This window comes from Aethalodelphis obliquidens, unplaced genomic scaffold (genome assembly GCF_003676395.1).
Source record: "Aethalodelphis obliquidens isolate GAN/ISIS:26980383/991018 unplaced genomic scaffold, ASM367639v1 scaffold112, whole genome shotgun sequence".
NCBI classification, from domain to species: domain Eukaryota; kingdom Metazoa; phylum Chordata; class Mammalia; order Artiodactyla; family Delphinidae; genus Aethalodelphis; species Aethalodelphis obliquidens.
Window position 1 is genome coordinate 2449654 of NW_020838056.1, and position 14432 is coordinate 2464085.

Genomic DNA, 14432 nt, shown 5'->3' on the forward strand with positions numbered 1-14432 from the left:
TCTTAACTAATGTATTTTATTGTCCTATGACATTACATTTACATTTGTTAAACTTGCATTTCTCATCTTTACCACTACATAATATTACAATTCAGAAAATGAACCATCATTTCAAAAGTGGTTTGCAGAAATATAACAATAGTGATGAAAAAAGAAAAATAAATCCTATAAGTAATGAATGGACTCTGTCACAGACATAAAGCTTGAATCTGTATGTCATGAGACAAGTGGACAATGGATGTGGATAATCTCACAAAAGCTGATAAAAAATAAATAAACAGGGAGCATGACAATGAATAATGATAATTAAATTTTATTGGATCAATGAGCCTTTTGTTCTAGTACCTAAGTTATTATCTCAACATTTTATCAAGTAATAATAGAAAGCTACCAAAACTTCCATATTATTTTCTAATAAAGTTTATCAACCTCACTTTTAAACCAACTGTCTCTAGTACAAATATAAAATAAGGATTTCCAGTACAAAATTGTCAAAATTTGATGTTAAAAGTTGAAAGACATGAAAACTATAGAGTCATCATTTGCCCTCATAGCAAAAACAAGCAAAATTATACCCTTGCCAGTAAGATATGAAACCAGCTTCAAAATCAATGGCAAATATTGTAGTTGGAAAAAAAGCGAGAAATAATTGATAGAATTCCTTCATCAGAAATATTGGATTTCTTATAATGTGACTGACATTTAAAAATCAATGACTCTTATGTATGTAAACAAGCAGACATTGTACTTTATAGTTGAATAAAATTGTGAATAAATCAGTTGTCAGTACAGTTTCACCATATATGTGAGAGAGAAGTGATCAATGACTTTTTGTCCTATTTATCATGAAGCTGATTTTAAAAGATGAGATTTCTGGTTTAATTAAAGATTAGTTTGTAAACTATGAAACAGAGTTAAAAAGGGATGTTAGCTTCTACACCAATGTTCATAGCAGTATTATTCACTGTAGTCAAAAGGTTGTTTCCAAATGTCCCATCAACAGATAAATGGATAAATGTCCATCAACAGATAAATGGATAAACAAAATGTGGTAGGTGCATACAACAGAATATTCAGCTTGAAAAATGAATGAGATTCTGATATATGCCACAACATGTATGAACCTTTAAAATATTATGCTAAGTAAAGTTAGTCAGACACAAAAAGGACTAATATTGTATGATTCCACTTATGTGAGGTACCTAGAATAGGCAAATTTATGGAGACAGAAAGTAGAACAGAGGTTGCCAGGGAGCAGGGGAGGGAGGAATGGGGAGTAGTTGTTTAATGAGTACAGAGTTTCTGTTTGGGATGATGAAAAAGTTCTGGAGATGGATAGTGGTTATGGTTGCACAATTTTGTGAATGCACTTATTGCCACTGAATTGTATACTTAAAAGTGGGTAAAGTAGTAAATTTTATATGTATTTTACTACAATTAAAAAGAAAAGATAGGGCTTCCCTGGTGGCGCAGTGGTTGAGAGTCTGCCTGCCGATGCAGGGGACACGGGTTCGTGCCCCGGTCTGGGAAGATACCACATGCCGCGGAGCGGCTAGGCCCGTGAGCCATGGCCGCTGAGCCTGCGTGTCCAGAGCCTGTGCTCCGCAGCGGGAGAGGCCACAACAGTGAGAGGCCCGCGTACCGCAAAAAAAGAAAAGAAAAGATAGCTGAATTGATATTGAAGAAGCTCCAGCTAGATGGTCAGCAAGGAAGGGCATCGCTATACCAATGGAAGATGTTGCTTCCAATGTGGTATGTACATTATTTGTGAAAATAGCAAGGGTCCATAGCATACTTCCAGACCCTGATTCGCTGTTGAGGGACATCATGGAAGTTGTGACTACAAACTGATTGTGACCACTTAGTATATGTTTCTTCAGCCTACAGGGCTGAAACAAGTGAGTACAGGATGCTTTTCTACACTGAACTGCTCTGACTGGCAAGCAAGAAAAGGTTTGCAGTGTTTTCCAGCAAGATATTAAATCTTTTAAAATGACTATTTCTGTGAATACACATGGCATGTCTCAGGAGTACATTTAGGATTTTGAATAGTCTGGATCTTTGACTTCAGGGTCTAAATATCAGAATTTTTAAATGATTAGACATCATGACTTCTTAAAACTTAACAGTGGTGCAAATGGCTCAGTGGCTGAGAGTTTGACTTTTCCCCAGTACCAATGCTTTTCTTCATTCATCAGGAAAAACACTTAAGATATGTCTTTGCATATTAAAAATCACATCCAAATGCTACAACTGAACATGCAGAAATACCTTGTGAGCCAAATGTCACCAGAGAGAGGATGTGACTCCATCAGCTGCTGTCTCCCAAGCCGAGAACTTTAACCTTCTAGCTTTCAGTGGCACTAAGCTGGGACACTTGTCCTCTGGTGAAACACTGAAAATAGCCTTTGGAGAGAACTCTCTCCATAATTTCTGGATCTGCATTTGACCTGAAAGGCCAAAATATCTGCCAAAGCTTCCCAACAACCTATAATTCTGAGTTAAGATTTTCTAATTTAGAAAACATAAAGAGTGGGGGGAAACCCGACAAGCTATGGCAGCTGACAGCTCAGGTTGCTACCCAGGCAGATATAGATTTCTTTGTGAATGATTTCAAACACTATTTCTCCTCTCACAGATAGGAAAGAAACATTACTGCTATGCACTTTTAAATTTAATTTTTACTTTTATTTAAGATATACAGATCCATGGTTTAAAAGGTCACATAGCTCCATAAAGATTATAACAAAAACAGCAATTTCATGTTTCTCATCCCCTCACCCCTAATCCCATATTTCCAGAAGCAACCATTCTCACCATTTGTTTACTGCTTTCTTCTGATACCTCTCTAGCTCTAAAGATATACTCAGACTACTATTTTTAAAAATTTTTCCACATTAGATATTATCTATTAGCTTTCTGTTATGGAAAAAAAAGGGGATTAGGTCCACATACAAACACTCATTTTCTCTCACACTCCTCTTCCCAATATAGTTATATCACAATTTTTGGTTAGATAATCAGACAATATGTACATTTTCTGACTACATATATGATTATATAATAGTATTGCTAAGCAAATACTGTTCACAGCTGTATCATGCAGTATACTTTGGTTACATTTCCTTTTTGCACAATGTTTTTGCTTTCTCTAGAGTTAATAAGGATTTAATTTCTTCATTTGCTCAGTTTTCTGTATATTTATCACTAATTTCTGTATTTTATCACTAAACTCTTCTCCAGAGGTTTAATTATTGCTTAAATTTACTTGAACGTATCAGATTATCCATCAGTTTCCATTTTTCTTGGGGAAATCCTTCTCAGAGTCCCTCAACTCCTGCCTCAATCTGGTCTAGATGTTCCCTAGGCCTGATGTACAGCTCTTTTCCAGAGATTTTTCCTTCTCCATCCTCTTTTGGATTCCATTTGTCACTCCCCTGCATCCCATATCTTCCTCGTTATTGTTTACTTCCTTGTTTTGGTGGAGCATATCCTCTGGTAACTTTCTTAGATGGGTAGGTGGGAAATAAATTTTCTGAGACTTGGCATATCTTTATACTAGCCTCATCTAAACAGTTTAGCTGGGGAAGCAGCTATAAATTAGAAATTATTTTCCTCACAATTTTGAAGACATTGTTCCACTGTCTTATAACCTCCAATTTTGCTATTAAGAAATCTGATGGTATTTTGATTCTCAATCTTTTGTATGTGACCTGTGATTTTGACTCCTTCAGAAAAAGTTAGGCTCTTCTCTTTGTGCACAGTGTTCTCAAATTTTGTGATGTTGTGCCTTGATATGAACCTTTTTCATTCATTTTCCTGAACACTCATGGGTATTTTAGCTGAATATTTTGATCCTTCAGTTTAGGGAAATTTTCTTATATTATTTCTTTGGTAATTTTCTCCTGTCTATTTCCTTCTCTGTTTCTTTCTAGATCTCCTATTTTTTTTTTGCCACTGCATGGCATGTGGTATCTTAGTCCCCTGACCAGGGATCGAACCTGCACCCCATGCATTGAGAGAGTGGAGTCTTAACCACTGGGCCACCAGGGAAATCCCTAGATCTCCTATTAATCAGACATTGTACCTGTTAGTCTAATTCTCGAATTTTCATATTTTTAATCACCTTTTATTTATTTCTTTTTGTTCCACTTTCTGTGAGATTTCCTCAACTTTATTTCTAGCCCTTCTATTAATGTTTTACTTTTGCTATCATATTTTTGTTTTCAAAAGTTCTCTTTTGTTCTTTGAATATTCTTGTTATAGCCTTCTATATGTATCCAGTATCTTCTCATCTCTTAACTCTCTAAAAATATTAATGATAAGGGTTTTTTCCTGACTCTTCTTCTATCTGCATTGTCTTTTTTTCTTTTTCTTTCTTTCCTGTTTAGTTCTTTTAGTCTTTGGTGGTAGAAGTAGCCTTCAGATTCCTGATGATCATTGGCTGGCTGTCCATATTAAAAGTGCAGCAACTTCTTGAGCTGTTAACCTGACTGACAGGCTTCTAGGAACTTACTGAGGGGAAGAAGTGGGTGGGTGGGAAGGTTGTCTGCCTTTTAGTACATATGTAAATTTTTCCTTTATACCCCTGTTTCAGGATGCAACTCTCTCCCTCTTGTTCAATCCAGTCTATTTCCAGATCAGAGGAGGCAGTTCCTCCCTGAATGGTTGGTGTGGAGGGGGATTTAGAAAGCCCAACTGCTTCTTGTAAAGATTTTCAAACTGCCCTTTCAGCCCCTCTTGCCACTGTCTCCCCAGGCCCCACTTTCAGAGGTATTTAGCATCCCTAAGTCCTAAGGAGCTCTGCCATGTGGGTGGGCTTGCTTCTGGGAACTCCCTACTTCCAGCTAAGGTTTCAGCTTTCTAGGGTCTGCTCTGTCAGTTACCACTCATCCATCTTCACTCTAATTTCCAGAGTGCTGTTATGTTCTCCATTATCATTGCCCTAGTGAATTTATGCTTTTTAAAAAATTCTTTTTACTATCATTTAAGAAGGATTTCCAAAAGGTTGGAGGTAAATACATGTCTTCAATCTGCCATATTCAATCAAAAGTCTTTTCATTTTTCATACCAGGGCTTACATTTAGAATTTTATAATTTTAAAAATGTAATGTATCCAAAATTAGGTGTGATTTATGCATGCATCTGAATCCCTTTGGTCGGTGGTTCTAAAAGTGTAGTTCCTCGGGCCATCAACATTAGGCTCTGCTGGGAACTTGTGAGAAATGCAAATTCTTGGGCCCTACCCCAGACTTACCGAGTCAGAAACTCTGGACGTGCGGCCCAGAAATCAGATTCTTGAACAAGCTCTCCAGGGGGTCAGATGCGTGCTAGAGTCTGAGAACCACTGCTGTTGGTGATGGAGGGATTTTGAACACTTGAGAAACACTACCCTACTCTCAACCTAAGCTTCAGATCCATCTCTTCAAATCCAAACCCACAAAGTGCCCAGCAGAGTGGCTGTTTTGAGATGACTTCCTCTAACAGGATCCATCCTCCTGAGAAAATGTGTGTGAACTCAGATGCTTTTTTCTTCCATGACACCTAGTTGTTTACTGCCTTAGACAGTAAACAGACCGGGATCCCTGAGGCCAGAAATGCTGGCAGACCAGGCACGGTATGAGAAGAAAAGAGTCAGAAGTAGAGAAGTTTGGAGAGGAGGGATGTAGTTGGGCCTCCTCCCTCTTCCATATTTTCAGCCATCAACAAGTTGAGAGAGGAGTTGCCAGCTTCCCTCAGGGCAGAAATCCTCGGGGAGCCTCATGGAACAGGAGGAACTTTGTTCTGAACCTCATGGTGCCAGAGGTTCTCAGCTGCCATCGCCCTCTGCCTACCTTCAGAGCAGCAGAGGCTGCCGATCATCCCACCCCACCCATATGTGTGACTCCTCTGAGTTCCTCCGTCTGCGTCTCATCTCCCTACCTTCCCTTCTTCCCCTTCCCCACCTTGGCGATGATCTTTGCACGTTCTCCTTTGGAACAATCACAGCTGCTGTCCCTCTGAGCTCTCTCCAAGGCACAGTTAATACTCCCTTTCCACCTTCCCTCACAGATATGTCTTCACTGTCATTTATACCTTTGAAGCCTTGATAAAGATACTGGCAAGAGGATTTTGTCTAAATGAGTTCACTTACCTGCGAGATCCTTGGAACTGGCTGGATTTTAGTGTCATCACCCTGGCGTGAGTATTTCTCCACACTGACTTGTATGTGCATCTGTGTAGGGCTTGTAGGTGTATCCAAGGCTGCCACTCTGGGGATGTTTCCTTATCTCTGTCCAGCTTCCTCTTTCGGGACTGTGTGGCCTAGGGTTTCTTTGCCAAAGACTGTTGCTTTGGGAGTCATTTTCTAGGGTTAGTTCCATACACTCAGGGAGAAGTTGGAGACCTCAGATCTGAGCTGATAACTGGCCTGTCAAAGTGGATCAGGCAAGGCTCAGCCTTGTACCTACCAGATATGAAGGTCTTTATCTGAGAACCAGTACCTGAGAAGATGGGTTGGCCACACCCACATGCTTGAATATCCATCCACACATGTAGCACACGGAGCCTTCTAGATCACAATACATCTTCTCAAAGGGGCCATTCTGGAAAATATTGCCTTAATTAAATCAGTGTTCATGTCAGTCTATAAGTGGAAGTGCTAGTAGGTTCTCAGTGTCTGTTCTGGGTCCTTCCTAGGCTGGTGTTACCCAAAATTGTCCTTATTTATGCTGCCTGAATTCCCAAGTACCTCTTCTTGCAGAGATGCTGACTGACTTCTGGTCCTACAGGTATGTTGGTGAAGCCATAGATCTCCGAGGGATCTCAGGCCTGCGGACGTTCAGAGTCCTTAGAGCTTTAAAAACAGTGTCGGTGATCCCAGGTGAGCCGCTTTAACCAGTACATTTACTCATAGAGCTTATGTTGGTTTCCACAGCCTAATGTCCCACTTTGATTTCACAAGAGCCCTATAAATTTCTGGGACATGGACTACTGTCCCCATTTAAGAGACAAAGAAACTGAGGCCCAGAGAGTAGAAAACACAATCCCAAATCCTCATCACTAGAGGCATTTGTGACCTGGAAACCTCATGTCCTGATTCTCAGCCAACACTCTGTCCACAGTACCCCATGGTGTCCGTAAAGAACAAGAAGGTCAAGTCTTCGTTTTATGTTCTCATTGTGGGGTTCAGGCAAGCCTCCAGTCAGATTCTCATTTATACTTTAAACCAAAATGTAAACTTGGAAACAGTGAAGAAGGAAAAAGGCAGTCCTAGGCTCTGGTGAGTATCTTCCCCATTTCCATGGATCTGAAAATTTGGGCCTCAGCCCTGTCTTTGGACCCACAGAAGAGAAAATATTAGACAATTCTTGATTACAGGCAATTCAGAAACAAAAATAGTATACCAGGGCTCATCTTACCAGGCCTCCAATAAGTAGCCCAGTGATACTCCTCATCTTCCACTGGGTTGATGGAGGGGATAGTGAGGCCAGAGACCAGGTAACAGCCCTGAGATGGGACTCAATGCTTCTCCCTTGTGGCCTGATGGGTTATCTACCCTCCCTCACCCCTGAGAACCCATGCCCTCATCTGGGAAATAGAAATACTCACGCTAGAGTAGAAGTCCCTTTCCACGGTTCTGTGACTGGTTCTGCAGGGAACGACTGAAAAGTCTTTGCCAACTTCCACTGGACAAGCTTCTTCATGAAGAAAATCAGAGCAGTAAGTAGCCAGTTCTGCTGCTTGGTACCTCTCTCACCTACTCCCAGCCAGGAAGACCCTGAGCCTTGTCTACAAGACCTGGCCTGTCCTGACCCTCCTCCTCTCCCTGCCTCATCTGTCTCCTGTACCCACCTCACACCACATTCCAGAATCTGCCTGTGGTTCCACAGACATTCAAAGCTTTTGCTCATTGCCCAGCCCTGGGCCATGCTGCTCCTCTGTCAGGAAATCCCTCCTCCTCTCTTCACTCAACTCATATGCATCCTCAGGGCTCTGCCACGCTCTGACCTCCTCAAGGAGACTCCCTGGTCCTTCCCATCTTCCCCACCCTCCACCCCATCTTACCCCGACTCCCAGGCTTCTGTGAGGGGCTGTTCCTCTGTGTGCCCACCTGCTCAATAATGCTATGGAGTTTCCCCTCACTCATCAGACAGCCCCACCACAGGCCAGTGCCTTAACCATTGCTCGGCTCCCAGAGGGGACCACATGGGGCAGGGGGTGTGCTCAATGGGTTATTTGTTGACCAAAATGAGAATGCAAGGCTAGATCACAGTCTGCTTCCCTGGTTAGAGCTCTTTCTGCTACCTGGGGAGCTGCTTTCCCGAAGAAGGTGTTTTCCTTTGCCAGAGCAACAAATCATCTTTCCTTAAACAAGCAGGGGCCCCATCTTTGCTGCCAGCTGTGCTCCTTCTCAGATTCTCTGTTTCTTCCTCAGTGACTCTCAGTGTCCCTCATGGCTTCACACTGTTATGTACATCTGTGTCTTTGCATCTCTGTCTCATTCTATCTCCCTTGCATGTCTCTCTCTCCCCCTCTCTCCCTCCTTTCTTCCTCCTCCTCCTCCTCTCTTTCTCTTTCTCTTTCACTCACTCACACACACACACACTCACACACACTGAGGTACGTGTGTCCCCAGCCTTGAGCTGCCTCTCAGGACTGAGATAAGGACAGAAAAACAGATACCAAATGACTGGAATGAAGTTAGTAGCCTCACGCCTAGTGTAGTGCCTGGAACATAGCAGGTACTCATCAATTACTTTTTAAATTGAATTGCTACTCTCCAGAATTTATTAGCTTTAAAATGAAATGCATTGCCTGGATATCAGTTGCTTCATCTTTACAATGGGACAATAATCTCTGTCTGCCTCTTAGGCTTATTACAAGGTTCAGATGAGAAACGGGGGTTGGAACTGCCCTAGAGTTTGTAAAATACCTCACACCTGTGTGTAGTGAGAGGGTAGGATGGCTAAGATGCAAGCGTGCCAGGCACACATGTGTGTTCTGCGTGTGGCACCTCTTCCACGTGAGAGTATCAGTGTCATCTTCCCACAGGGCTGAAGGTCATCGTGGGAGCCCTGATCCACTCGGTGAGGAAGCTGGCTGACGTGACCATCCTCACCATCTTCTGCCTGAGTGTCTTTGCCCTGGTGGGCCTGCAGCTCTTCAAGGGCAACCTCAAGAACAAATGTGTCAAGAATTGCACAGTTGTCAACGAGACGGCCAATTACTCTTCTCATGAAAAACGGGAGTGGAATTTCTGTCATAGGGACCCAGGTCTGGTTGGCAGGGGGTGTGAAGCCCCTGCATACCTGTATAGACATATATTTTGATTCCTCTTTTCTGCTGAAATGCTTCTCATGAGTTGTGTTTTACTTTTGGGCCCCCCTATTCTCTGTTGCCAAATTTCCTTTTACAAGGAAATGAGCTATAAATCCAGAGGCAGGTCATTCTGCCTCTGCTGAAGGAAGCTCAAAGCTGAAGCCACTGCTCAGCTTTTCTCTTCCCAGATGAGACATTTCCCCTTCCAGGCGTCTCAGCATATCCAGTGAGGGCACATGGCGAAGGGCTCTCTCCTCACTCTGGCAGAAGACTCAGCGGATGTTGATTTCACCACTCAAGGCTTGAGTTGAGGGTTGAGAACCATGTGAGGCTTTCAATTCTTCCTTTATTTTGCAGATTTCTACACCAACAAACCAGGCACTTCTGATCCCTTACTGTGTGGCAATGGATCTGATTCAGGGTGAGTACCCAAGCCATGACATAGCACCAATGCCCAGCAGCCCTTTCTCCTTCTTGTCATCAGCTTTTTCTGGGTGAAGCCTGGGTTGCAAGTCCTGAGGAAGATGTAGAAATTAATAAGTCATGGCCTCTGCCATCCCAGGCTCATGAGGAGGGAGTGTATGAGTTAGCTCTTGCTGTGTAACAAACAACCCCAAGATTTTGTGGCCTAAAACACCAGCCATTTACTTAGCTCAGGATTCTGTAGATCTGCACATTGAGCTGAGATCAGTCTACTCTTCTTCTGATATTGACTGGGCTCATTCATGCATCTGCAGACAGTAGATGGGTTAGCAGGGGTCTGGCTGATCTAGGATGGCCTCAGCTGGGGTGTTTTGTCTCTGCTCCATGTGGTCTCTCACCCCCCATCAGACTAGCCCAGGCTTATTCTTCTGGTGGAGGCAGGATTCCAAGAGAAAGAGTGGAAGTGTTCCAGGTCTCTTGAGGCCTAGGCTTAGAACTGGCATAATGTCACTTCTGTTGCATCCTATTGACTAAAGCAAGGCACAGGCCAGTCCAAATCCAAGGAATGGGGGAATAGACTCCACCTGTTGCTGGGAGAACCTGCAACATCATATTAAAAGGGGTGTGGAGACAGGGATGTGAATAATTGTGGTCATTTTTACAAACAATCTGCCCCAGGAAGGAACAAATATTTATTAAATATGTTTTATGTCAAATGCTCTACATTTAATTACAACTCTATCACATGGGTTTCATTATCCTCACATAGCAGAGGAAGAAACACATGCATCAGACTTTGCAGTTTCAAATTCTTGCAGAGGCCAGACACATAACAACAAATGTGAGGAGTAGGCTGGGTGGGAACCATGATCATGAGAGTTCATGCTCCATCTAAAGGGGTAGCCACTTCTCAGTTCAGCTTTTGGTTGTCATGTGGAAATGTGGGTCCACTGTTTCCAGAACGTCCAAGTTTTTAAAAGAGAGACAGGAAATTTCAATTTTTATGTAAACTCTCTTAACTATAAACATTGGCTACCAATTTCAGAAAATGTCTACATATTGTGGGCCAAACAAAATATTTTAGCAATGCAAATTCAGCTAGCAATCTGCCAGTTTGTGAGCTCTGATGCATATACATAAAGATGCTATGCTGTGAATTACAAGTGCTGTCCTAGAGGCTCCCTGGGCTGGGGAAACACAGCGAGGTGATGGTGTGAGGCAGGGAGGATGTCAGGGAAGGTTTCCTAGAGGTGGTGACTGAGGTGAGATTGAAGGGTAAACAGGATGTCTCCAGGCTTGATGAACAAGAGATGGTTTGGATGGAGCCTTTACTTTTTTTATTTTTTTAAATTTATTTATTTATTTTTGGCTGTGTTGGGTCTTCGTTTCTGTGTGCAGGCTTTCTCTAGCTGCAGTGAGCGGGGGCTACTCTTCATCGTGGTGCACGGGCTTCTCATTGTCGTGGCTTCTTTTGTTATGGAGCACAGGCTCTAGATGCGCAGGCTCAGTAATTGTGGCTCATGGGCTTAGTTGCTCCACGGCATGTGGGATCTTCCCAGACCAGGGCTCAAACCCGTGTCCCCTGCATTGGCAGGCAGATTCTTAACCACTGTGCCACCAGGGAAACCCGGATGGAGCCTTTAGATAGCAGAACAGAATGTGAGACAAAGCAAAGGGGTAGAGGGCCCCTCATGTCTGCCTGCTGCTTTGACCACGGGAACAGGTGTGAGCAGAAGGAGATCAGGCAACAGATCAGAAAGACTCATCCCTCCCATCTCCATGGCGAGGGGGTCTGGAACCCCGAGCCCACACACCCCCTCCCTGAGTGGCTAACAACCCTATATTGCACGAGTGGAGGTGGGTGGGAACTTTATGGAGTTCTGCCTTCATCAGCTCCCCAGGAAAACAATCTCAGCTAGAGCTGAGGGGTGGGACTAACAGGAGAATTTGAGCAACACAGGCCCCTTGGCCTCTTTCTTCACGAATGCACTTGGCATTTGGTTCTTGAGTTCAGGAAGAGGGCTGTTCTGATGTCAGTTTTTATTTGCATTTGACTTAAATTGAAACCGAGGACCCGTCAGTGTCCTCCTCCTGTCTGGATTATGGCATTTCTCATGAGGATGGTTCCACAGTAGCCCATGCACTGACTGTGGTAAAGCTGTGGGGTCCATCCATGGGGCCCCTCTCCAACGCTGAGAGAGACCAGCTATCCTGCTGCATAGGTCCTGGCCAGGCGGGGAAGGAGTGGATAGGGCTGGGATGTTAAGTAGAGGCCAGCTTAGATGATGGGCAGAGTGAGCCCTGACAAGCATGCTGTGAACACCGAACCTGGGTTCTGTGCTGAGCTGCAGAGAAGCCAGAGCCCTGAGCAAATGCTCACACTGACCAGTGACACTGCAGGGAGAAAGTCCAGGGTCTCAAAGTGGAGAACAAGTGCCAGGAAATACTTGATGATTTTCAGCATTCTTTCACATACATTATTCTAGTCCATCTTTTTGGTAGCTTCAGATTAAAAACACCAAGAAATTTATTTCTGCATTTGACATACAATATTTGCTATGCTGAAGGCATCTTGCAAGAGCCTTTACACCGTGGTCTCATTTAATTCTCTGAGCAGTTAGCTGTTGATGTGTAGCAGCTATAGAGTGTTCTACGGCAGACATAGAAATAGGCTGCCCTTAGTGTTAACTAGCAAACCTACAGGTAATGGGTTAACTAGGTCCTTGGGAGAGCAGAACCAAGAGACTGTCTTTATATGTGGGTCTACAGAGTCTGGAAATTCGCAAATCTTCAACCAAGGTTGGAGACAGAATTGGGATTTAGTTATAATCAAGTTGTCAGGCCCTAATCAATTGTGTGGGTTCCTGGATGTGTGTTTGTATGGATGTCTGGAACAAGAAGACCCCCCCAGGGTTGGTGTTGGTGGAGGAATCCTGAAGTAGAATCCAGAACTACAAAAAAAGCGTTACTGTCTCCTCAACCAGGCCATCTCACTGGTGTGCAGGGGAGCACTCACATGCCTCATGCTTAGAGATGCTTCGTGATACCAACTCACCCTCTTACTGTGAGAGAGAGGGCAGTGCAGCCCTCGCCACCCCAGTGCTCACCAGGCAGTCATCTTCAGTTTGGCCTTCCTTCTAAACTACTTGACAGTTATATTTCTCCTTTTAAATAAATCCATCGGCATCTGTGTCCTTTTAGACAGCTGACTTCTTCTCTCTGAACCCCAGCTTCCACATCTGGTTTTTTTTTTTTACATCTTTATTGGAGTATAATTGCTTTACAATGGTGTGTTAGTTTCTGCTTTATAACAAAGTGAAACACTTATACATATACGTATGTTCCCATATCTCTTCCCTCTTGCATCTCCCTCCCTCCCACCCTCCCTATTCCACCCCCCTAGGTGGTCACAAAGCACCGAGCTGATCTCCCTGTGCTATGCGGCTGCTTCCCACTAGCTATCTATTTTACGTTTGGTAGTGTATATATGTCCATGCCACTCTCTCACTTTGTCCCAGCTTACCCTTCCCCCTCCCCATATCCTCAAGTCCATGCTCTAGTAGGTCTGTGTCTTTATTCCCATCTTACCCCTAGGTTCTTCATGACATTTTTTTCCCTTAGATTCCATATTTATGTGTTAGCATACAGTATTTGTCTTTCTCTTTCTGACTTACTTCACTCTGTATGACAGACTCTAGGTCCATCCAACTCACTACAAATAACTCAATTTCGTTTCTTTTTATGGCTGAGTAATATTCCATTCTATAAATGTGCCACATCTTTATCCATTCATCTGATGATGGACACTTAGGTGGCTTCCATGTCCTGGCTATTGTAAGTAGAGCTGCAATGAACATTTTGGTACATGACTCTTTTTGAATTATGGTTTTCTCAGGGTATATGCCCAGTAGTGGGATTGCTGGCTCATATGGTGGTTCTATTTGTAGTTTTTTAAGGAACCTCCATACTGTTCTCCACAGTGGCTGTATCTATTTACATTCCCACCAGCAGTGCAAGAGGGTTCCCTTTTCTCCACACCCTCTCCAGCATTTATTGTTTCTAGATTTTTTGATGATGGCCATTCTGACTGGTGTGAGATGATATCTCATTGTAGTTTTGACTTGCATTTCTCTAATGATTAATGAAGTTGAGTATTCTTTCATGTGTTTGTTGGCAGTCTGTATATCTTCTTTGGAGAAATGTCTATTTAGGTCTTCTGCCCATTTTTGGATTGGGTTGTTTGTTTTTTTGTTATTGAGCTGCATGAGCTGCTTATAAATTTTGGAGATTAATCCTTTGTCAGTTGCTTCATTTGCAAATATGTTCTCCCATTCTGAGGGTTGTCTTTTGGTCTTGTTTATGGTTTCCTTTGCTGTGCAAAAGCTTTTAAGTTTCATTAGGTCCCATTTGTTTATTTTTGTTTTTATTTCCATTTCTCTGGGAGGTGGGTCAGAAAGGATCTTGCTGTGATTTATGTCATAGAGTGTTCTGCCTATGTTTTCCTCTAAGAGTTTGATAGTTTCTGGCCTTACATTTAGGTCTTTAATCCATTTTGAGCTTATTTTTGTGTATGGTGTTAGGGAGTGTTCTAATCTCATACTTTTACATGTACCTGTCCAGTTTTCCCAGCACCACTTATTGAAGAGCTGTCCTTTCTCCACTGTACATTCCTGCCTCCTTTATCAAAGATAAGGTGACATATGTGCGTG

The 14432-nt window shown here is 43.0% G+C and overlaps 1 protein-coding gene across 1 annotated transcript in view; it reads left to right on the forward strand.

The window, feature by feature from the left end:
- Positions 1–14432, forward strand: part of SCN10A (sodium voltage-gated channel alpha subunit 10) — a 77809-nt gene that overhangs the window by 13681 nt on the left and 49696 nt on the right. The window contains 4 exon segments of the mRNA XM_027097140.1: positions 6052–6180; positions 6771–6862; positions 9034–9255; positions 9658–9721. Of these exon segments, the coding sequence (XP_026952941.1) occupies positions 6052–6180; positions 6771–6862; positions 9034–9255; positions 9658–9721 (507 nt within the window).